The sequence below is a fragment of the Saimiri boliviensis genome, chromosome 18, assembly GCF_048565385.1.
Source record: "Saimiri boliviensis isolate mSaiBol1 chromosome 18, mSaiBol1.pri, whole genome shotgun sequence".
Taxonomy (NCBI): domain Eukaryota; kingdom Metazoa; phylum Chordata; class Mammalia; order Primates; family Cebidae; genus Saimiri; species Saimiri boliviensis.
The window spans coordinates 24,322,525-24,342,572 of record NC_133466.1 but is presented as its reverse complement, the minus strand read 5'-3'; the positions used below and the strand labels follow the sequence as shown (position 1 = coordinate 24,342,572).

The window sequence follows — 20,048 nt, the reverse complement described above, 5'->3', positions numbered from 1 at the left end:
TAATGGTGGTCTTTAGATGGAAGATTTCAGTTTAGAGATGTGCATGCCACTTAAAAGTTCCTGTGTGTGCTAAGGATTAAAGCAGTTATTTAAAGCAGCTTAATCTAATAAATGAATTGTAAGGGCAAATTTCAATGAGCTAAGAGTTCAGAGAGACAGTAATAAACCTTACCCTCAACCAAGGATGCTACAGCAGAGCTGAGATCTTTTACTGATAGAAGGTAAACATTGCAAATGACTTGTCAAAAAGAAAACCTCTCAGTGAATTTTGCTTTTTTATTCTAACAGTTGGAAAGTTGGGAAAACATACCTACAGAACAACTGTTTATTACTAAACAGGCATAAAACTAATCCAAACTCAATTCTACTCCTTAATGTAGTTACGTACTTTTTTTTTTTTTTTTTTTTAAACACCAGTGCCCAACAGAACTTTCTGTGATGATGGACAAGTTGTATATCAGAGCTATACAATAAGGTAGCCACTAGCCACAAATGGCTGTTTAGCATTTGAAAAGTAGCTAGGGTCACTGAAGAACTAAAGTTTTAATTTTAATTAAAATGAACACAATGTGGCTAGGCTACTGAATTGGACAAGGCGGCTTGTCCATAGGTAACTAAGTAAAAGGGTACTTGGAAAGAGAACATGGGTAGTAACTACCACTGTTTGTTTTGAAATCATACTGAGATGTGTGTGTGTGTGTGTGTGTGTGTGTGTGTGTGTGTGTGTATGTATATATATATATATATATATATAGTTTTTTAAGATGTGTTTTACTCTTGTTGCACAGTGCAGTGGTTTGATCTTGGCTCACTGCAACCTCTGCCTCCCAGGTTCAAGCGATTATCTTGTCTCAGTCTCCCAAGTAGCTGGGATTACAGGTGAATACTACCATGCCTGGCTAATTTTTGTATTTTTAGTAGAGACAGGGTTTCACGTTTTTGGCCAGGTACACATCAGCCAGTGTACTGATATATCAACATGGGATATTACACTCACCACAGCACAATATAGAAAGCTAAATTTGTTTTTCTGGTAAAATAAATCAAGTTTTTGCTATAAGGTTTAAATGGTACAATCAATTAACATTATGTTATAAAAAGTTTCAAGCCAATAATCTAATGGACCCAAGTAAACCTCTACTTGTTCCATATTCCCCTGAAGGCTTTATGTGAAGGTACTGGTATTATTCTAAAAAAAATTTGTGCATGAAACTCTCATCAGATACCTAAAAAGCTATGTAAATTATAATTGAATTACTAGTTTTAAATATCCACTTACATGGGGCATATGGAGACACCAATGTACAGCAAAATAAAATCACAACAGAAGTTTCCTAATGATAGACAAGGTTAAAAAGATGTTGCTTGAAAGATAACCTTAAAAGTGCCTTTATCATAATAACCAGATGAATGAGGGCACATTATGACGAAGCAAATTTAGGGTCTGAAAGCAAGAAATGTGATAACTCTGTCTCTTTACCCTTCGTCTCCTGAATTGTCACCTGCTCAACTTAAGTTCTGAGAAAGTGATCTATTTTCTTGAAAAATAAAATGAAAAGCTCATCTGTAACTATGGAACATAAGTTTTGCAACTCAACTTCTCTGCATATATTTGAATCAATGTTTCTGAAATTATAGTTAATTATTTCTTAAATAAATGCTTTATAACAGCATCTAACGGAATATACTAGCTAGTGAATTTGAGGCATTCAGAATTCAATTACTACAGAAGGTAGTAAATGGTAAAAGTTAAGGCTGATTTGAGAAACGATCACTGCAACTCAACCAACCATTTGATAAGACTACAGCTAAAAAAAAAAAAAATGCAGTAATTGATGAATCATATTGCAAAATGCTAAAACAGAAGTAAGAATTTAACAGTTCAGCCGGGTGCGATGGCTCATGCCTGTAATCAATCCCAGCACTTTGGGAGGCCGAGGTGGGCCTATCACCTCAGTTCAGGAGTTCAAGACCAGCCTGACCAATATGGTGAAACCATGTCTAAAAAAAAAAAAAAGCAATTACAGTTCAAACCAATGTGAACTACAAATATGTAGTATTATGCCAATATATGTTTTAGTCAATCTGTATTTTAATCACATACCTACAAGCATTTATCTTTCTGATTTTTTTTTTTTTTTGAGACAGAGTCTTGCTCTTTTGCCTAAGCTGGAGTACAGTGGCACAGTAACAGCTTATTGTAGCCTCAATCTCCTGGGCTCAAAGGCTCAACCAATCCTCCCATCTCAGCCTCCTGAGTCCCTGGAACTACAGAGGTATGTGCCACCCTGCCTGTATAATTTTTTCATACATATAGTAGAGAGAGAGTTTTACTATGTTGTCCAGGCTGGTCTTAAACTTGTGAGCTCTAGCTACCCTTCTACCTTGGCGTCCCAAAGTGCTGGGATTACAAGCATGAGGCACTGTTCCTAGCCAAGCATTTCTTTTGATGATGCTATTATACACAGAGACAAGAATAAGAAAGCTATTGTTGGATGCTAACATACTGACTTATACCTAGGAGCCTGAATTCCATCTCAAGTTGGGGTTAATATCCTTAAACACTGGGACTATTTGTCTTAACTATATCATAGCAATTCTAGAGTTAAAAAACAAACAAACAAACAAAATACTTTGATCTAAATAAAGGGGTTGAAGAACTAAGGTACAATACATTTTTTTCCATAATGTAAAATAGTTTTTAACATAATGGAATACATGGCATCAATTAAGTAGTGGAGAAAAGACATTAAAACAAATGACAGGACTGCAAATTGGGGCATCCATTTGACCCATAGTCTACCTTTAAGAATTTAAGCTACCTACAATGGGAATTTAATCAGACAAGCAAAAAAGATGAATGTATAAAAAGAATTTAGTACTGGAAATTGGACACAAGCTAAATATTCATCAATGGAAAACTGGTTAAACAAATTATGGTACAATGGGATGCAAAAAAATGATGTAGATAAAACTTTACCTTTTTTTTTTTTTTTTTGAGACGGAGTTTCGCTCTTGTTACCCAGGCTGGAGTGCAATGGCGCGATCTCGGCTCACCGCAACCTCTGCCTCCTGGGTTCAGGCAATTCTCCTGCCTCAGCCTCCTGAGTAGCTGGGATTACAGGCATGAGCCACCGTGCCCAGCTAATTTTTTGTATTTTTAGTAGAGACGGGGTTTCACCATGTTGACCAGGATGGTCTCGATCTCTTGACCTCGTGATCCACCCGCCTCGGCCTCCCAAAGTGCTAGGATTACAGGCGTGAGCCACCGCGCCCAGCAAAACTTTACCTCTTAACAGAAAAAAAGATGTTCCTAATATATTATATGAAAGGCCTAATTATTAAATGGTATATACAGCCTCATTTCACTTTTTTTTTTTTTTTTTTTGAGACGGAGTTTCGCTCTTGTTGCCCAGGCTGGAGTGCAATGGCGCGATCTCGGCTCACCGCAACCTCCGCCTCCTGGGTTCAGGCAATTCTCCTGCCTCAGTCTCCTGAGTAGCTGAGATTACAGGCACACGCCACCATGCCCAGCTAATTTTTATTATTTTTAGTAGAGACGGGGTTTCACCATGTTGACCAGGATGGTCTCAATCTCTTGACCTTGTGATCCACCCGCCTCGGCCTCCCAAAGTGCTGGGATTACAGGCTTGAGCCACCGCGCCCGGCCTCTCATTTCACTTTTTAAACACAAATGTTTAAACACAAAAATGTTTTCAAAACATTGTTACCCTCTCCCTCCATGCTGTACTGCAGAAAACTTAGAACCCCACAAATATTAAGAGAGTATGAGTAAATAGGCAGAATTATGAATGTCTTTTTGCTTTCTGTATTTGGTTTTCTTATATTAAGCATAGTTTGTTTTTTAATAAAACAGGAAACTTTATTTTGAGAAAAACAAAATATTTTATCCTTTTAAGTAGTGAAAACTTAAAACACTGAAAAAATGTCTGAAGAAATGCTTTTTAGTTTAAGAAAGAACACGGTGTTCTTTGGTCTAAGACAAATTAGACTTCAGGTATTGTATGTTACATTCCAATGAACTAAGTTAAACAAAACGATTAAGACACTAAAATGGTAAAAGATATGCATTCCTAAAACATCCTAAAATTCTGAATTTTATTTTGGTTGTAAGAATCCTCTTAGGTTAAGAATGTATCTAGCAAAGAAAAGTAAATGAAAGCTAAATGAAAAGTAAATGAACACTAAAATGAAAGCAGCCCACCTCCCCACAAAATCACAACCACAATAGTTTTATCTGGCAATCCTTGTTGGAGAGCCAAAGACTACAAAGGGAGTGGAGGAAATATGTTGATAATTGAACAAAATCCCTACCATTGAATTGAATGGATTTGCTGGGCACCTACCAAATGAAGAAATGAGGAAAGCTAGAGCAGAAAAACCTATTGAAAATCTCATCGCTGAAAGGTTAACTCAGGACAAATTTGAACGTCCTCAATGTATACAGAACACTCAATTATTCTATTAATGAAGCTGTTCAACATACAAACCAATCATAGCAATACCCTCAATATAGTATTTCATCTTTTCAGTTAAGATGAAAACAAAACTCTTCTAAATTTCTATTTAAATGAATACTAACATTTGAATCACACACTGTTTACCTGTATTTACACAGGGTTCCTATATTCATCATCTTTTCTCATCCTCACAGCATCCCTGTGACACAGGCAATGATGTTATTTATTATCCCCTCTCATTTATTATTACAGGTACTCCAAAAGACAGGCAGCTGCAAACAGGAGGAAGGAAAGTAAATGATGTTTAGGACAGAGGGCACTAGATAAGCAAAGGCATAGAAGTGACACAGACAGAAAAGGAGAGACTGAAGGCAGGAGAGCATGACTGGCTGTAAAGTGTCTCTGGAGGGTAATGAAAGATGAAGGTGGACAGTTAAGTAGGTTCCTGGTCATGAGAAGAATGACATGCCATGTTAGAGAGTTAATAATTAACCTGCAGAAAATCGCAGACAATGATTTAAGAGTTTTATGTCAACGAAATGGCATGATCAAATTTGTACTTTAAAGATCTTTATGGTGGTACTGAATGAGAAGTGTTGGAAGTGAGGAGTAGGGATGGGGGAGAGGATCGAACCTATGAAACCAATTAAGTGGTTCTTGAGATAATACCGGTAAGAAGAAATAATGGCTTGGACTACGGTGAAGCAGAGAGAATGATAAGTAGGGAACAAACTGGAGAATACGATTCAGAGACAGACTACATGGAGCGGGTGGACAGGAGGGAGTTGCTGAGGGTTGACAGAGCTGTTGCTAGCCCTGAGTTCAATTTGCCTTTGCAAATTGGAAAACCATCCCTGATAGGGCACACAGCAAGAAAAGCAGACATCAGGATAGATATGAGCCCCAACTCATCAATACACCTACAGAACTCTCCATGGTTCCTGAAGAACCTGGTCCTTAGATCACCAGCATAAGAGTCAGCCAAAATTCTTATTAAAATTCAAATTCCTAGTTTCAACCCTAGATGTCTAATGAATAAAAATCTCTGGGAGGTCAGGCCTGGTGTTCCACATGAATCAGGGATGAAGGAAATATAAAATGCATGTGTATATGGAAGAAGATTAATTTAGCTCAAGAAACTTCAGCTCAACACCTGAAAAGTATCTACATGGAGAGGCCTAGCAGGTAGGATATATGAGTCTGGTGCTCAGAATAAAGATTTGGCCTCACAATTTAAGTTTGTGGAGTTCCAGCTTAACTTTATCAGCTTACAGAAGTACAGTTGAAGCCATGGTATAAAAACAACACATAAAAAAAGAGGCCAGGATTGAGGGAGTTGAGTATTTCCACAAACAGAGAAATGTTAAATGTCAGAAAATTTGAAAATTACAATAAGATGAACCTGTTTATTGCCCAGATAGCTCTAGGCTTCATCTGGGAAAAAAAAAAAAAAAAAAAAAAAAAAAAGAGTAAAAAGAAAAAAAAGAAGAAGGGGAGATAGAAAAGACAGAAGCTATAAGAGTGTGGAACTAAATTGTTCCATATTCAGTCTCAATGGAGAATTCTGAGATTTTACTTCCCAGAATATCTATGACTGATATTTATCCAATACATTTTGTTAATAAATAACCTGGTAACCTAAAACTGAATTTTCTGGAGAACTTTCTAATATGTAGGAATTATATTTTATCTATACTGTATTTATTCTAGTGTATAGTAGAAATAAAATTGATATGGTTTGGATTTGTGTTCCCACCCAAATATCATGCCAAATTATAATATGCAATGTTGGAGGGGGGCCCTGGTAGGTGACTGGATCATGGGAGCAAACTCTCCCTTGCTGTTCTCATGATAGTGAGTCTCACAAAATCTGGTTGTTCAAAAGTATGTAACACCTTCCACTTCTCTATTCCTCCTCCTCCGCACATGTAATACGTGTCTGCTTCTCCTTCATCTTCTGTCATGATTCTAAGTCTTCTGAAGCCTCCCCAGCCTGTGGAACAGTGATCCAGTCTCAGGTAGTTCTTTATAGCAATGCAAGAACAAACTAATATAGAAAATCAGTACTGGGAGTGGGGCATTGCTATAAAGACACCTGAAAATGTGGAAGTGGCTTTGGAACTGGATAATGGGCAGAAGCTGGAACAGTTTGGAGGGCTCAGAAGACGACAGGAAGATAAGGGAATGTTTGGAACTTCCTAGACGCTTGTTAAATTGTTGTGATCAAAATGCTGACAGTGATATGGACAATGAAGTCCAGATGTAGGTGGTCTCAGATGGAGATGGTAACTTTATTGGGAACTGGAGTAAAGGTCACTCTTTTTTCTTTCTTTCTATTTCACTGCCAGCTGACATCTGCATGGTTCTTCTGGGTAAGAACCAGCAACAAGACTGTCTTGCGTGTGTCGTTTTTCTTCCTAGTTCCTCCCATCTCTCTGATTAACATCAATCCAATAAAGATTTCTCAAAACTAGATTATGTTGGCAGTTAGATTATAATCTATATGGAAATGGCATCACTCTACTCTCCTAGGTCATCAGAAAGGAGTATTTCTGGACAGTCCATAGAATGTATATTCATTAAATATCATGAGTAGAAATTATTTAAAAATTAAGCATGTCTTAGGATCCAAAATTTAGTCCTTGCTTGAATATTCACATTTATGTAATTCATTTCCAATCTTGCCTAAGTTACTTAATGGCTCCTAAATTCCTAACAGTCTATATCATTTTCTTTGGAAGCAGAAATTTAGGCACTTAGTTTTTTGGAATCAGAGACCCTGGGTCTCCAAGCTTTTTGATTTTTGGAACAGTTACCCAGACTTTCTGCTCACTTTCCTTATTCATCAAACTGGGATAACACAGCACCTACTTCATACAGCTGTATTAAGAATACAATTAAAAACTGCATGCAAAGTGTACAATATCTGGTAAATAATATCCAACTAATATTTAGATAAGAGACTTACCTAAAAGTGTAAATTCCCTAAATATTTACTAAGCATCAGGTGGACTAGTTTCTTTCAACTATTTTTGTCTTCTTTCTTCACAGACCATACTATTTGCATGTAATAAGAAAAATTACTCTTTTAGTGTCTTATTATACTTCATAAAGGCAAATAATCCTTTCTGGACAGCTGATGTCTCTTTATCAGTTCTCCAGTAACCGTTATAAGTTATTTCAACATGAAAACTCTATCTTTGAGAATAATTTTGATCCAAGTAGTGAAGACTTTCAATCTAGATTTATGTTGTTTTCATATACCTCATAAAACATTTATTTTCATCTTTGTCACATTACTGGGATAAATGAACCATGGTTTTGAACCAGAATGTCATTTGTATGTATTCAATGTATCATTTAAATTTATAACTATGATTTTTTTTTTTTTTTTTTTTTTTTGAGACGGAGTTTCACTCTTGTTACCCAGGCTGGAGTGCAATGGCGCGATCTCGGCTCACCGCAACCTCCGCCTCCTGGGATCAGGCAATTCTCCTGCCTCAGCCTCCTGAGTAGCTGGGATTACAGGCACGTGCCACCATGCCCAGCTAATTTTTTGTATTTTTAGTAGAGACAGGGTTTCACCATGTTGACCAGGATGGTCTCGATCTCTCGACCTTGTGATCCACCCGCCTCGGCCTCCCAAAGTGCTGGGATTACAAGCTTGAGCCACCGCGCCCGGCCGATATTCTTATTAATAGGATATTCTGGGTTATATACTCTGCTTGTTTTCAACTTTAAATCACTGATTTAAAGAACGTATTTTTATTGATTGCTGATTTTAAAAGCACTCAAGACCATCATAATGAACATATGCTCACCTGCTGCAGAGGATAAAGCTTCACAACCAAATATGACCTAAACTTTAAATGCATCCTAGATTTTAGAATTAGAAAGCCTAACAAAGTTAGGTGGGAGAAAAAAAATGAGGCTACCATCATTAGGACAGGGATAAAAGTCTGAAACCTGCTCCTCATATATGGGTTGTTAGTTAAATCACAAGTCTACCAAATATTGTTAGCCTAGTTTCAATTCTTTTTCTTTAAAAATATTCTATTATTTAAACGTCACCAATTAAGCCTACTTTCTACTCTTACCCATCCCTACTCCTGTTCAAATAAAGTATTACTACCAGAGCCATTTTTAAAGTGTTCAAACTAAGTGACATTAAAAGGCAGTTAAGGAAAAATATTAACCCTGACCCTTTATTTTCAAGTTGCTATGGTCTGAAGGTGTCCCTCAAAGCTCATGTTTTGGAAACAATCCTTAAAGCAACAGTATTGGGAGATGGCGTCTAATAGGTGATTAGGTCATGAAGGCTCTGACCAAATGAATGAAGTAATGGCATTATTGTAGGAGTGAGTTAATTATCTTGAGATAACTTTTTATAAGAAACCACTTTTTTGTTATAAAAGTGAGTTTAGCTCTCTCTCTTGACTTCCTGCCTTCTGCCATGGTGTGATGCAGCACGAAGGCCCTCACCCAAATACAGGGCTAAGAAATAAATCTCTGTTCTTTATAAATTACCCAGTCTCAGATATTCTGTTATAGCAGCTCAAAATGGACTAAGATAAGTATATTAAAGATCACCAAGCTAAAGTTCAGAATTCCAGTAATATATAGGCTTTGTATTTCAAAGCGCAACTTTTAGTTAATATATGATGTTTGCCATTACAGGATGGGAAATGAAAGAGGCTAATGCCAGATTTAAGTAGTTCTTTATAGCTTCCTGATCCCAAGAGGTGGGCCCCTTTAATTAAGCATAAAAATTTTACTGTGTCAGAAGCAGGACACAGAGGGACAGTTTATGTCCTCTTCAAGTCATAAATAACCAGTTCTAACTTCCAAACCAAATCAAGAATTTCATATTGAGATTCAAATTGGTCCCTGACTACTGACCACAAACAGCATGTGGTAAAGACACAGAGAATCAAGGAACAATAAAATTAAAAGTAGGCACCTACGACTTAACCAAGATTACAGATTTTTTTCTTGCTGGAGAGATTACTAAGGAGCTGAATTTGGGTTTCCTTCTAGAAAGCAGAAAGGTTCCTAGAAAGAACTAACTGAGAGAAAGTAGTCCAAGAGGAACTACACAGAAAACAGCCAGATACATACTCACTCATCAACTAGCAAGGTCAACTTACACTGAAAACTTTGTTTGGCACAGGCTGAATATCTCTTACCTGAAATACTTGAGACCAGAACTGCTTCAAATTTCAGATTTTGGAATATTTGTATTATACTTACTGGTTGAGCATTCCAAACCAAAAAATCTGAAATCCGAAATGCTCCAACGAACCTCTCCTTTGAGCATCATGTAGATCAGGCATCCCCAAACTACGGCCTGCGCATGCGGCCCCCTGAGGCCATTTATCCGGCCCCTCGCCGCACTTCAGGAAGGGGCACCTCTTTCATTGGTGGTCAGTGAGAGGAGTACACTATGTGGCGGCCCTCCAATGGTCTGAGGGACAGTGAACTGGCCCCCTGTGTAAAAAGTTTGGGGACACATGATGTACATATTCAAAAAGTTTTAGATTTTGGAGCAGTTTGGGTTTTGAATGCTCAACCTGTATAACAGAAATTGGTCCAATTTTATAAAAACGTTTTAGCCAGGTATCAGGTGATACACATCTGTAATCTCAGCTTCCTGGGAGACTGAGGTGGGAGAACTGCTTGAGGCCAGACTAAGCAACATAGTGAAACCCTTATTTAAAAAAAGAAAAAAAAAAGCTAAACTATTCTCAGCTAAGCTAGCTTTTAAAAAAAAGTTTTCTTTATGGAAAAGAAAGCAAGTCAATTATAAGAAGAGAGAAATGCTCTAAGAATTATTTGCACACTATTCTAGCACAAGATGAAAACGGACAGTGTGAACCAACAGTATTGGAGCCCTGGATCTTTTCTTGCTCAAGTCTCAGTTTGGGCTTTGTTACCTTACAGTTGAGTTTCATTACTGGCTCATATCCAGCCTGGCCTACCTTCCTCTTTGCATTCCTTAGGGAATGGTAATGAGTTGGTAATGAAATACCTTTAGAGATTTCAGCACATTGAACTAAGATGCATATTAGAGTATTTGGTCATTAATATGTATGAAAAAGTTTATAGTGTCTTAGGGTCAAGGGCAGGCTGTAAGTATTTGGGAAGTTTATATATCTGTCTCCTAATCTGAGAAGTATACAATTTATTTTAATGGTATATATGTCCATTCTTGCATTGCTATAAAGAAATACCTGAGACTGGGTAATGTATAAAGTAAAGAGGTTTAACTGGCTCACAATTCCACAGGCTGTACAGGAAGCATGGTGGCATCAGCTTCCAGGGAGGCCTCAGGGAACTCATGGTAGAAGGCAAAGGGGGAGCCGACATTTCACAGGCTAGAGTAGGAGGAAGAGAGTGAGGGGGAGGTACTACACACTTGTAAACAACCAGATCTCATGATAACTCACTCACTCACCGTCATGAGAACAGAACTGAGGGGATGGTGCTAACCCATTCATGTGAACTCCACCTCCATCGTCCGTTCACCTAATACCAGTCTCTGCCTAGAACACTGGGGATTACATTTCAACATGAGATGAGAGCTGGGTGGCAACACAGATTCAAACCATATCAAATGGTGAATTATAGGTTAAAAAAAAAATCAACCTTGTGAACATTTAAAAATATCTGAGTCCTGAAAGTGTGTTTCTTGGGTCCTCAAAGCATAACACCTGTGGCTTGGAAGTATATAAAATTTAGGCTCCTCTTTCCTTTTCATTATTGTAAAGTCATAGAAAAAGCCAACTTAGAGCCATGCCCAGAATACAAAATCTGTTCAACAAGATTAGATTTGTCTTTTGTTACTTCTTTCTTCCTTTGTCTTCATTTTATAAACATATGCATGCACACAGCTTTTAAACAAGAGGCTATTGATTAGGAAACCAGTGTTGATTTGATGTAAGCAACGATCCTAAAAGTAGAAAATATTGTTTTTGTTTACTACAAATGTATGGACTCAAAACCAGCTGAACTGTTATCATTTCCCAAGAAAATTTATTTTTACTCAGCCTCTTTTCAGAGAAGACTGCTTAGAGTGAAGTTAGCAATTAGTAAGCTAAGAAATCAGACAAGAGCTATACTACCAAGCTACAAAAAATTACACTAAGCCACTAAAGTTAAATGTCATTAAAAAGTCCCTTTTACGGCCGGGCGCGGTGGCTCAAGCCTGTAATCCCAGCACTTTGGGAGGCCGAGACGGGTGGATCACGAGGTCAAGAGATCGAGACCATCCTAGTCAACATGGTGAAACCCCGTCTCTACTAAAAATACTAAAAATTAGCTGGGCATGGTGGCGTGTGCCTGTAATCCCAGCTACTCAGGAGGCTGAGGCAGGAGAATTGCCTGAACCCAGGAGGCGGAGGCTGCGGTGAGCCGAGATCGCGCCATTGCACTCCAGCCTGGGCAACAAGAGCGAAACTCCGTCTCAAAAAAAAAAAAAAAAAAGTCCCTTTTACATTCTAGTCTATTGACAGGCATTGTGTTGGGAACTTGGTAGAGAAAAGAACATTCCAAAAACATTTTAAAAGGTTTATGGACAAAAATATATCTTGTAATTTTTCCAGTATGTAATTATCATCACGTTTTCCCCCACTGATTTCTAAAGACCTGTATACTGATATTAAAAACTAAAATTTTGTGCCATTCAAGATGTTCATTTCCCTTTTCTACAATCTTATTATAAACAAAACTTTTGTGATACATTAGCTCATCACTGTAGTAAAAATGAAACTGTGTATTTGTGAGAGCTAAGAACTGACACTAGATAGAGATTATATGACTCTACTTTTTCTTATAAAGATTAAATTGATATTTTAATCTATAAAACCTTGACAATACATAGGTTATTAAATGAAATAGTTCTAATTCAAATTGAGAATTGCCTTTTTACATTGAAGGCAACTATGATTTCAAAAACAAAGGACTTATTCCATGTTCATATACTGAGATATTATCAGAGCTAAAATGTTAAGAGATAGTACCTGAGGAAATGTTTGTATATTCTCTTTATAATGACTAAGAACCAGTTAAAAGGCTTATTTTAAAAAGTTAGAAAAGCAATTAAGAAATTTTAGGGTTCAGTGGAAAAATTCTACCATGGCATGAACTCCATTAATGATGATTTGCCAGGAAACACTGGTTAGAAAAAGCTAGCTGAGAGAACGGCAAGGATAACCAATTAGAATTAGAACATCAGCCCTACTGATATAAAATAACTATTGACAGTAGATCAATGGTATTAAGATCACATATACTTGAATTAGACTGCCAGGCTTTAAACCCAGGACTGTCAATGATGAGCTATGTGATTTTAAACTCTATTTCTTAGGTTTCCAATGTTGGTTCTATCACATTTAAAATAGATAATGATGGTAGTCATTCCAAAGCTATCTTGAGTTAAATAAGATAATCCACATAAGGGATTTAGCACAGTGCCGGGCACATTAACAACAGCTTGCTATCACCACTACAGCAACCCTAGGCAGTCCAACTATCTGGCTCTGCTTCCTTAAATGTAAAATACAGAGTTTGGACTAGATAATTTCTAATGTTTTTACCCATCTAAAATTAAAATTCTACAATGTATCAACAATATAGAAACCAACTATTTCCAAAGACTATTTCCAAAGAACATAAAGTTAGATTTTCACTCTAGCATGATTAATATAAGTACTGGAAAAGAAACATTTTAAAGTTATCCTTTTATTTTTATTTTTTAGAGATGGGCTCTTGATTAATATAAGTACTGCAAAAGAAATATTGTAAAGTTATCCTTTTATTTTTATTTTTTATTTTTTAGAGACGGGGTCTTGCTATGTTGCCTAAACTGGACTTGAACTCCTAGGCTCAAGCAATCCTCTCACCTGAACCTCTGGAGTAGCTGAAACTGTAGGGAATACATACACTACTGTTCCTGTTATGTCATCTTTTGAAATTAGTTATAATCACTACATTTATTAAAGCCAAAGTTATAGACATCCTATGTAATCCACAGGAAATCCATAATTTTCCATCACATACTGTTTGGTGACTACGAATTCTGAATAACAAGTCCTAACAGGAATTTCAAGGTATATAATCCCCTCAGTATATATTTTTTAAACTCTAAGAACATTTCATACCCCAAACTTAGTAAACAGAAAACAAAGCTCATAAAAATTTTAATATATAATTCAGAAAAAGGGAAATAACTGTTTTGAAACTGTCCAAAATCTAGAGGTTTAATAAAGTCTCTCTACCGATACAACTCAAAATTCAAATTACAGGCCATTTTTTTTTTGCAGGGATATATATATATATATATATTAATATGACTCAAATAGCTAAACAAAAAATAAATAAATAAATTTTAATATGACAGCACTGACTGCACCAACCCAAGTAAATACTTCCAAAAAGGTTTGATTTTTTTCCTTTTGGATTTGGAGAACTTTTCTTCATATATTTTAGGGACACTATTAAAAAAATACTAAAAATCTTTTCAGTTTTTAAAACTTTCTAACAGTGTGTGTGATCACTGAAAGGAAGTTAATCTAAAAATTTTTAAATATTTTACCAGCTAAGATGGTACTGCTCAGAAAAGAGTTCAGGCTCATCTCGCTCGAATACTTGCTAACAGGCTCGAAAGAATAAACAAATTGTTGTTACTTCTTAATATGAAAAACACACGTCTGCTAAAATCTGACAGTTCAATAAGCTCCCAAACCAGAAAACACATTTCCCAGTCAACACTCATACTTATTTCCGTATTAGGGAAAATCGGGTTGTTTCAGGGGTCTTTAAAAAACGAAGATTTCTCTTAAATTCATAACTGTTAACTGCGCCTTCATTTCCAGAAACCTTACCTTTAACAAATCTCTACACTATTCATACTTAGCACAATTTCAAGTCATTCAAGATACTTTTATTTTACCTTATAACCAGTTCAGCATAAAGTAGCTGTGTTAAATTCATGCCATAAAATCAAAACTATACTAAGTCCTTACCCTCAATATTTAGCTCAAAACAAATGTGGCAGAAGGAGAGTGTTTCTTTGTCTGTTCCCAGTTTACAAACACTGCAAATGTTGTCATCATTCAAATCAATGTTTACAAACTGCTCCTCTTCGTTCATAGTTCCCCTATTAAGAAACAGAAAGGGATAGTTACACCATTTCAAGAACCGGCCTTTAGGGTAGTTCCCTTTACTGGGAACTTCTAGGAAACAAGGATGCTGTTCAGCTCATCTAAAGAAAAGCCCCATCAAACAAGCATCGCCATTATGCACTTCAACACTGCACTCTGTGGGAAGACACACAGCTAGTAACACTTAAAGCCAGGCCACAGGTGACACTATGCCCGTGTCTTTTTTGTTCGATAGTTGAAGCGGTTTGTGGGCATTCTAGTCCTCCTCCTTCGTCCCCCAACATCGAATAATCAGAGAGCTTAGCAGCGAGGCCTTTTCAAGCTACCAGGTTCTGTCAACCTAGTTAACGCTGTGAGAAACAGGAAAAACGACCTGCACGGGACACCGCCAACTTCACTGGGGGAACCTTAGATGCGTCTCGCGAACTCGGAGTTGCGAAGCTTCGCATCCGACCGAGGTCGGCAGCAAAAAATGCACGTGGGTACCGAACACCCGAGGAGGGCGTCCCCGTCCGGGGCAACTACACCGAAGGCCGAGCGGCGGCTTCACGGTCCGGGCACCGCCAGAGGGGCCCAAGCCGGAGCTGGAGGAGCCGCGGACTGGAGCCCGGCGGGCGGGAGCGCCTCGTCCCTTCGCTCTGGGATTCCTCCCTAAAGAAGGAAAGCGTCCGAAGGCCACGGCGGCCGGTCCGCCCAGCCTCAGCATTTCGGGGAGCCGGGTCCTCGTTTGGCCTCCAGCGTTGGGGGCGCGCTGCTGCCCCCAGGGAGTAGAGGACCCGCATCCGTCTCTCCGTCGGTCCGTCCGTCGGGGCGCCTGGCGCGCAGCAGCGCGAGGGGCCACGGGGCTCGGAACTCGAAGGAAACGGGACGATGGAACAGCGCGTCTGGGCTCAGGATGGACGGGAGAAGGGGTGCGGGGTCTTTACCGTCCGGCTTCGCGGGCCACCACTGCCGTTCCGCACGGCTCGGGTTCCTCCAACTATTGTTTCCGGCCGCAGCGGAGACGGCTGTAGCGGAGGCCGCCGCCGCGCGCCTAGCCCCGCCCTCTCCCGCCGGCGCCATCCGGTGAAGGCTGTGGGGAGGGGGTTGCGGCCGTGCGCACACCCGCGCTCTCGCAGGGCTGCTATGGGCCCGCTCCTTCGCTCTTTCACCTTCGCCGCACCTTCGACTCGAGCCCTCCTGTGACCCCGTGTGTCCTGGCCGGAGTTTCTTACGGTTCTCTGGAACGTAGCTCCTCACATCCCCCTCCTCGAGGTGAGTAGATAGACGAGTCCGTGCCGCCTCTCCCTTCAGCGTAGTGCAAACTACTGCCCCGGGGCGGGGGCCGCGGCGGCGCGGGCAGGAAGGCTGCGGGTGGACGGGAGAAACGGAGGTGCGTGGGTGGCTCTTCAACTTCGGGAGAAAGAAGCAGAATACTCTCAGTGAACTTGTGGTTAAGTGCCAGCTGAAATAGGTAATGAGGAAAAGTTCATATTCAGGTGTCGTGATAGAGGCGTAATTTCAAATACAGAAGCTTTTTAAATAGATTTGTTGTGGGGTACCCCTTCCCCAATATGGTACATCCCTCAACGCCCACGGGGAAAATCCCGGAGCCCCACCTCTTATTTTTGGGTCCTGCTTGGTTTTCAAAACACTTTGCTTGACTTTTATTTAAGGTATTTTTTTATTTTAGGGTGTGGTTTCTGCAGTATTTTCATTTACATTTTCTGTCGTAATCCTCACAGTAACCTACAGAGGAGAAACAGAAACTATTCTCTCATTTTGCAGCCTAGGAGTGATTGACCCAAGTTACCACAGTTGGTTAGGGACCGGCTGGGATTTGAACCCAAGGCTACTGACCTAAGATCAAAGTTGTTTTCCACAGCGTCATATGCACATGTTCCGGTTGCACTCAAATAGAAAGAGGGCTGGCCTGTCAATCTACATGTAGGCATTCTTGAACTGATGGCAGGAATGGACTCCATAAATCTTGGAAACTTCTGGGCCAAATTAGCTCTCTATGCCATCTGTGCCTCAGAGGAGCGATCTGTGTCCTTGCTACCTAAATTGTAGTAGATGAACCAGCAACATTGACGTTATCCATTTTCCTATTAGAGATGTAGACTCTGAGGTCCCACCCAAGATTTTCTAAATTAACACCTGCGCTTTAACAAGACCCCCAGGAGAGTCCTATGTTCATCGAAGTTTGGGATGCACTGATTGAAATAGAAAAGCCTGTGCTTTTCCTCTTCGAATTTCTCATTCTAGGTAACTACAACTAAAATATCTTGCATCTTGGATTCTACCCATCTTTTCAATAAAAAGGATTCTTTAAAAAAGGACTCTTAAAACGATTCATTAAAGTGTTCTAAAATCACTAAATTTTAAAAATTCAAACAAGTTCTTTTCAATTCTCAGAATTGTCTTCCTTTCTATGGCATTTCACATTGTTTACTTGCTATTCTTAAAACTCTTGTTGGATTTTTAAAAAATATCAAAGAATAATTTACAGAAATAAAATTTTCCCATTTTAAAAATGCTCTTTGACAAATACATACACTTGAGTAACCACTACCCAGTGAAAATATAGAATATTTCCACAGCCCCAACATTTCTTTCTGTTCGTTTCCTGTCAAGCTCCTCCAACATGGGACCTAATTTATATGACTGTTTTAGTTTTGTCTGTTATAGGAATTCATAGACATGGAATTAAGCAGCGTGTGTTCATTTGTGATTGGCTATTGTCATTCAGCATATTTTTTTGAGATTCACAATGGTGTGTTAAAACAGTGGTTTCTTTTTACTGCTTATCTTAGTCAGTTTATGTTCCTATAAAGGAACACCCAAAGCTGGATAATTTATATAGAAAAGAGGTATATTTGGCTCATGGTTCTGAAGGCGGTACAGGAAGCCTGGTGCCAGCATCTGCTTCTGGTGACGGCCTCTGGCTGCTTCCATTCGTGATAGGAGGTAAAGGAGAGCCAGTGTGTGCAGACATCACATGGCCAGAGAGCAAGCAAGAGAAAGAGGAGGAGATTCCAAGCTCGCTCTCTCTCTCTCTTTTTTTAAACAAACAAAACAAAATAAAACAAAACAATTAGTGTCATTGGGAATTAAGAGGGGGAATTGACTTACTCCCTAGGGAATGGCACCAAGCCATTCATCAGGGATCCATACCTAAGATCCAGCCCCACTGTTCCCAGTCCGCAGCCAGGCTTCACCTCCAACACTGGGGATCAGTGGGGCATGGTGGCTCACACCGGTAGTCTTAGCATTTTGGGAGGCTGATTTGGGCTGATCATTTGAGCCTGGGTGTTCAAGACCAGCCTGGGAAACATCGTGAAACCCATCTCTACCAAAAAAAAAAAAAAAAAAAAAACCAAACAAAAAAAACCCAGAAAAATTAGGCAGGAATGTTGTTGCATGCCACTATACCCCATCCGGGGTAACAGAGTAAGACTCTGTCTCAGAAAAAAAAAAAAAGATGGCCACATCCTAATTCTTGGGTCTTTTGAATATGTATGTAACATAGCAAAAGAGACCTTGTAGATATAATTAAGGTTATAGACTTTAAAATAGATTATTCTGGATTATTGGGGTGAGCCCAGTCTAATCACATGAGCCCTTATAACCAGAGGCTCTGTGTCCACCCAAGTCGCATGTTGAATTCTAATTCCCAATGTTGAGGGAAGAACCCTGTGGGAGGTGATTAAATCATGGGGGTGGGTTTCCTCCTTGCTGTTCTCCTGATAGTGAATTCTCATGATATATGGTTGTTTGAAAGTGTGTAGCGTATCCCTTTGTGCTCTCTCTCTCCTGTCACTGTGTGAAGATGTGCTTGCTTCCCTTTCACCTTCCACCAGTGATTGTAAGTTTCTTGTAGTCTCTCCAGCCTCCTGTATAGCCTGCAGTACTGTGTGTCGATTAAACATCTTTTCCTTATAAACTACCCACAGTAGGCCGGCCACTGTGGCTCATGCCTGTAATCCTAGCACTTTGTGAGGCAGAAGTGGGTGGATCACCTGAGGTCAGGAGTTCAAGACCAGCCTGGCCATCATGGTGAAACCCCACCTTAAAAAAAAAAAAAAAAAAGTAAACTACCCACAGTGTCAGGTAGTTTCTAGTAGCAATGCGAGAACAGACTAATACAAGTACTGAGTTGTGGGTTGTTCAGTTTTCCAACACTTTGCAGTGATAGCTGATTAATACAGTGGGATTCTGAATGGCCAAATGTAATTCATATGCTCATCTCTGAATCAGATACAATTGCTAGTACTTTAATTGGCTAGGCTGTGTTAGATTTCCAGCTCTTCCTCCATTCTCAAATAATTGAAGTTGGCTCAGGAGTGGGGGTATAGGAATTAAAATTCGATCTCAAGATATGGAAGACAAGTCTCCCTAAAGGAAAGTGGTTGGTTTTACCAGAGGAAGGGAATTGGTTTGAAACCTATTAAACAGGAAAAATCTGTTGTAATCTAATCTGGTACTCTTTCTACATCATTATTTTCTGCTAAATTTTAAGCTGATTGTATGCAGAAACTTGGCCTTACTCATCTTATATTTACTTTAACACTTACAAATTATAATATCTTGTAATTTGTGTTTGAATCAAGTAGGATTAAGTTTCACTGCAAGTAATATAAAAACCCCAAGTAACAGTTATGTAAAAAGTTGGACATGGGCAGACACTCTGGCTCATGCTTGTAATCCTAGCACTTTTGGAAGCCTGAGGCAGGAGGATCACTTGAGCCCAAGAATTCATGGGGGACATGGTGAACATGGTGAAATCCTGTCTCTACAAAAGACCCAAAAAAATTAGCTGAGTGTCGTGGCACAGGTCTATAGTATCAGCTACTCAAGAAGCTGAGGTGGGAGGATTGCTTGAGCACAGGAGGTCAAAGCTGCGGTTAGCTGAGATCATGTCATGTTTCCTGGGCAACAGAGTCTCAAAAAAAAGTTGGACTTAATTTTTTTCTCTTATGTTGAAGTCTAGAATGGAGCAGGTAGGGTGAGTGTCGTGGCTCTGATCTTCAAAGTTTTTAGGCATGCCTGTTGCTTTCTTTTTTTTTCCCCTTGAGACAGAGTTGCTCTGTCACCCAGGCTGGAGTGCAGAGGTGCAATCTTGATTCACTGCAATCTTGGTCTTCTGGACTCAAGCTGAGGTGGGGACTTGGGGACCACATTTTATTCCAGATGTCCATATGACCAGCTAAAAGTCAGGGCTTCTAAAAGAGGGAACATAGATATTGGAATTTACAGCAAGCAATCTCTGCTGCAGTGCTCAATATTTATTGAGTGAAAGAATCACATTAATTAAAATTGATTAATAAACACTGACAATTACATTTTTAATCTTAGATGCAATGCCGACTTAAAGAATATATTTGTGGTTAAAATACCTATCTAAACTATTTCTTATTTTTACTAA

The 20,048-nt window shown here is 39.1% G+C and overlaps 2 protein-coding genes across 14 annotated transcripts in view; one reads left to right on the top strand and one right to left on the bottom strand.

The window, feature by feature from the left end:
* Positions 1-15,662, bottom strand: part of C18H21orf91 (chromosome 18 C21orf91 homolog) — a 30,453-nt gene extending 14,791 nt beyond the window's left edge. Inside the window, exons 1-2 of the mRNA XM_003934326.3 lie at positions 15,568-15,662; positions 14,504-14,637 (exon numbers count right to left, since the gene is read on the bottom strand). Coding sequence (XP_003934375.1) covers positions 14,504-14,630 — 127 coding nt within the window. The 5' untranslated portion in view covers positions 14,631-14,637; positions 15,568-15,662. The remainder of the gene's footprint in view (positions 1-14,503; positions 14,638-15,567) is intronic.
* Positions 15,663-15,818: 156 nt separating this feature from the next.
* The window catches only part of CHODL (chondrolectin), a 371,149-nt gene continuing 366,919 nt past the window's right edge, over positions 15,819-20,048 (top strand). For 10 of the 13 annotated variants that reach the window (XM_074389468.1, XM_074389465.1, XM_074389467.1 and 7 more), the window contains exon 1: positions 15,960-16,094. The gene's annotated coding sequence lies outside the window, so the exon portion shown is untranslated. Of the gene's footprint in view, positions 15,896-15,959; positions 16,095-20,048 lie in introns of those variants that run through there. The other 3 variants (XM_010344886.3, XM_074389471.1, XM_074389462.1) reach the window with 2 other exon arrangements.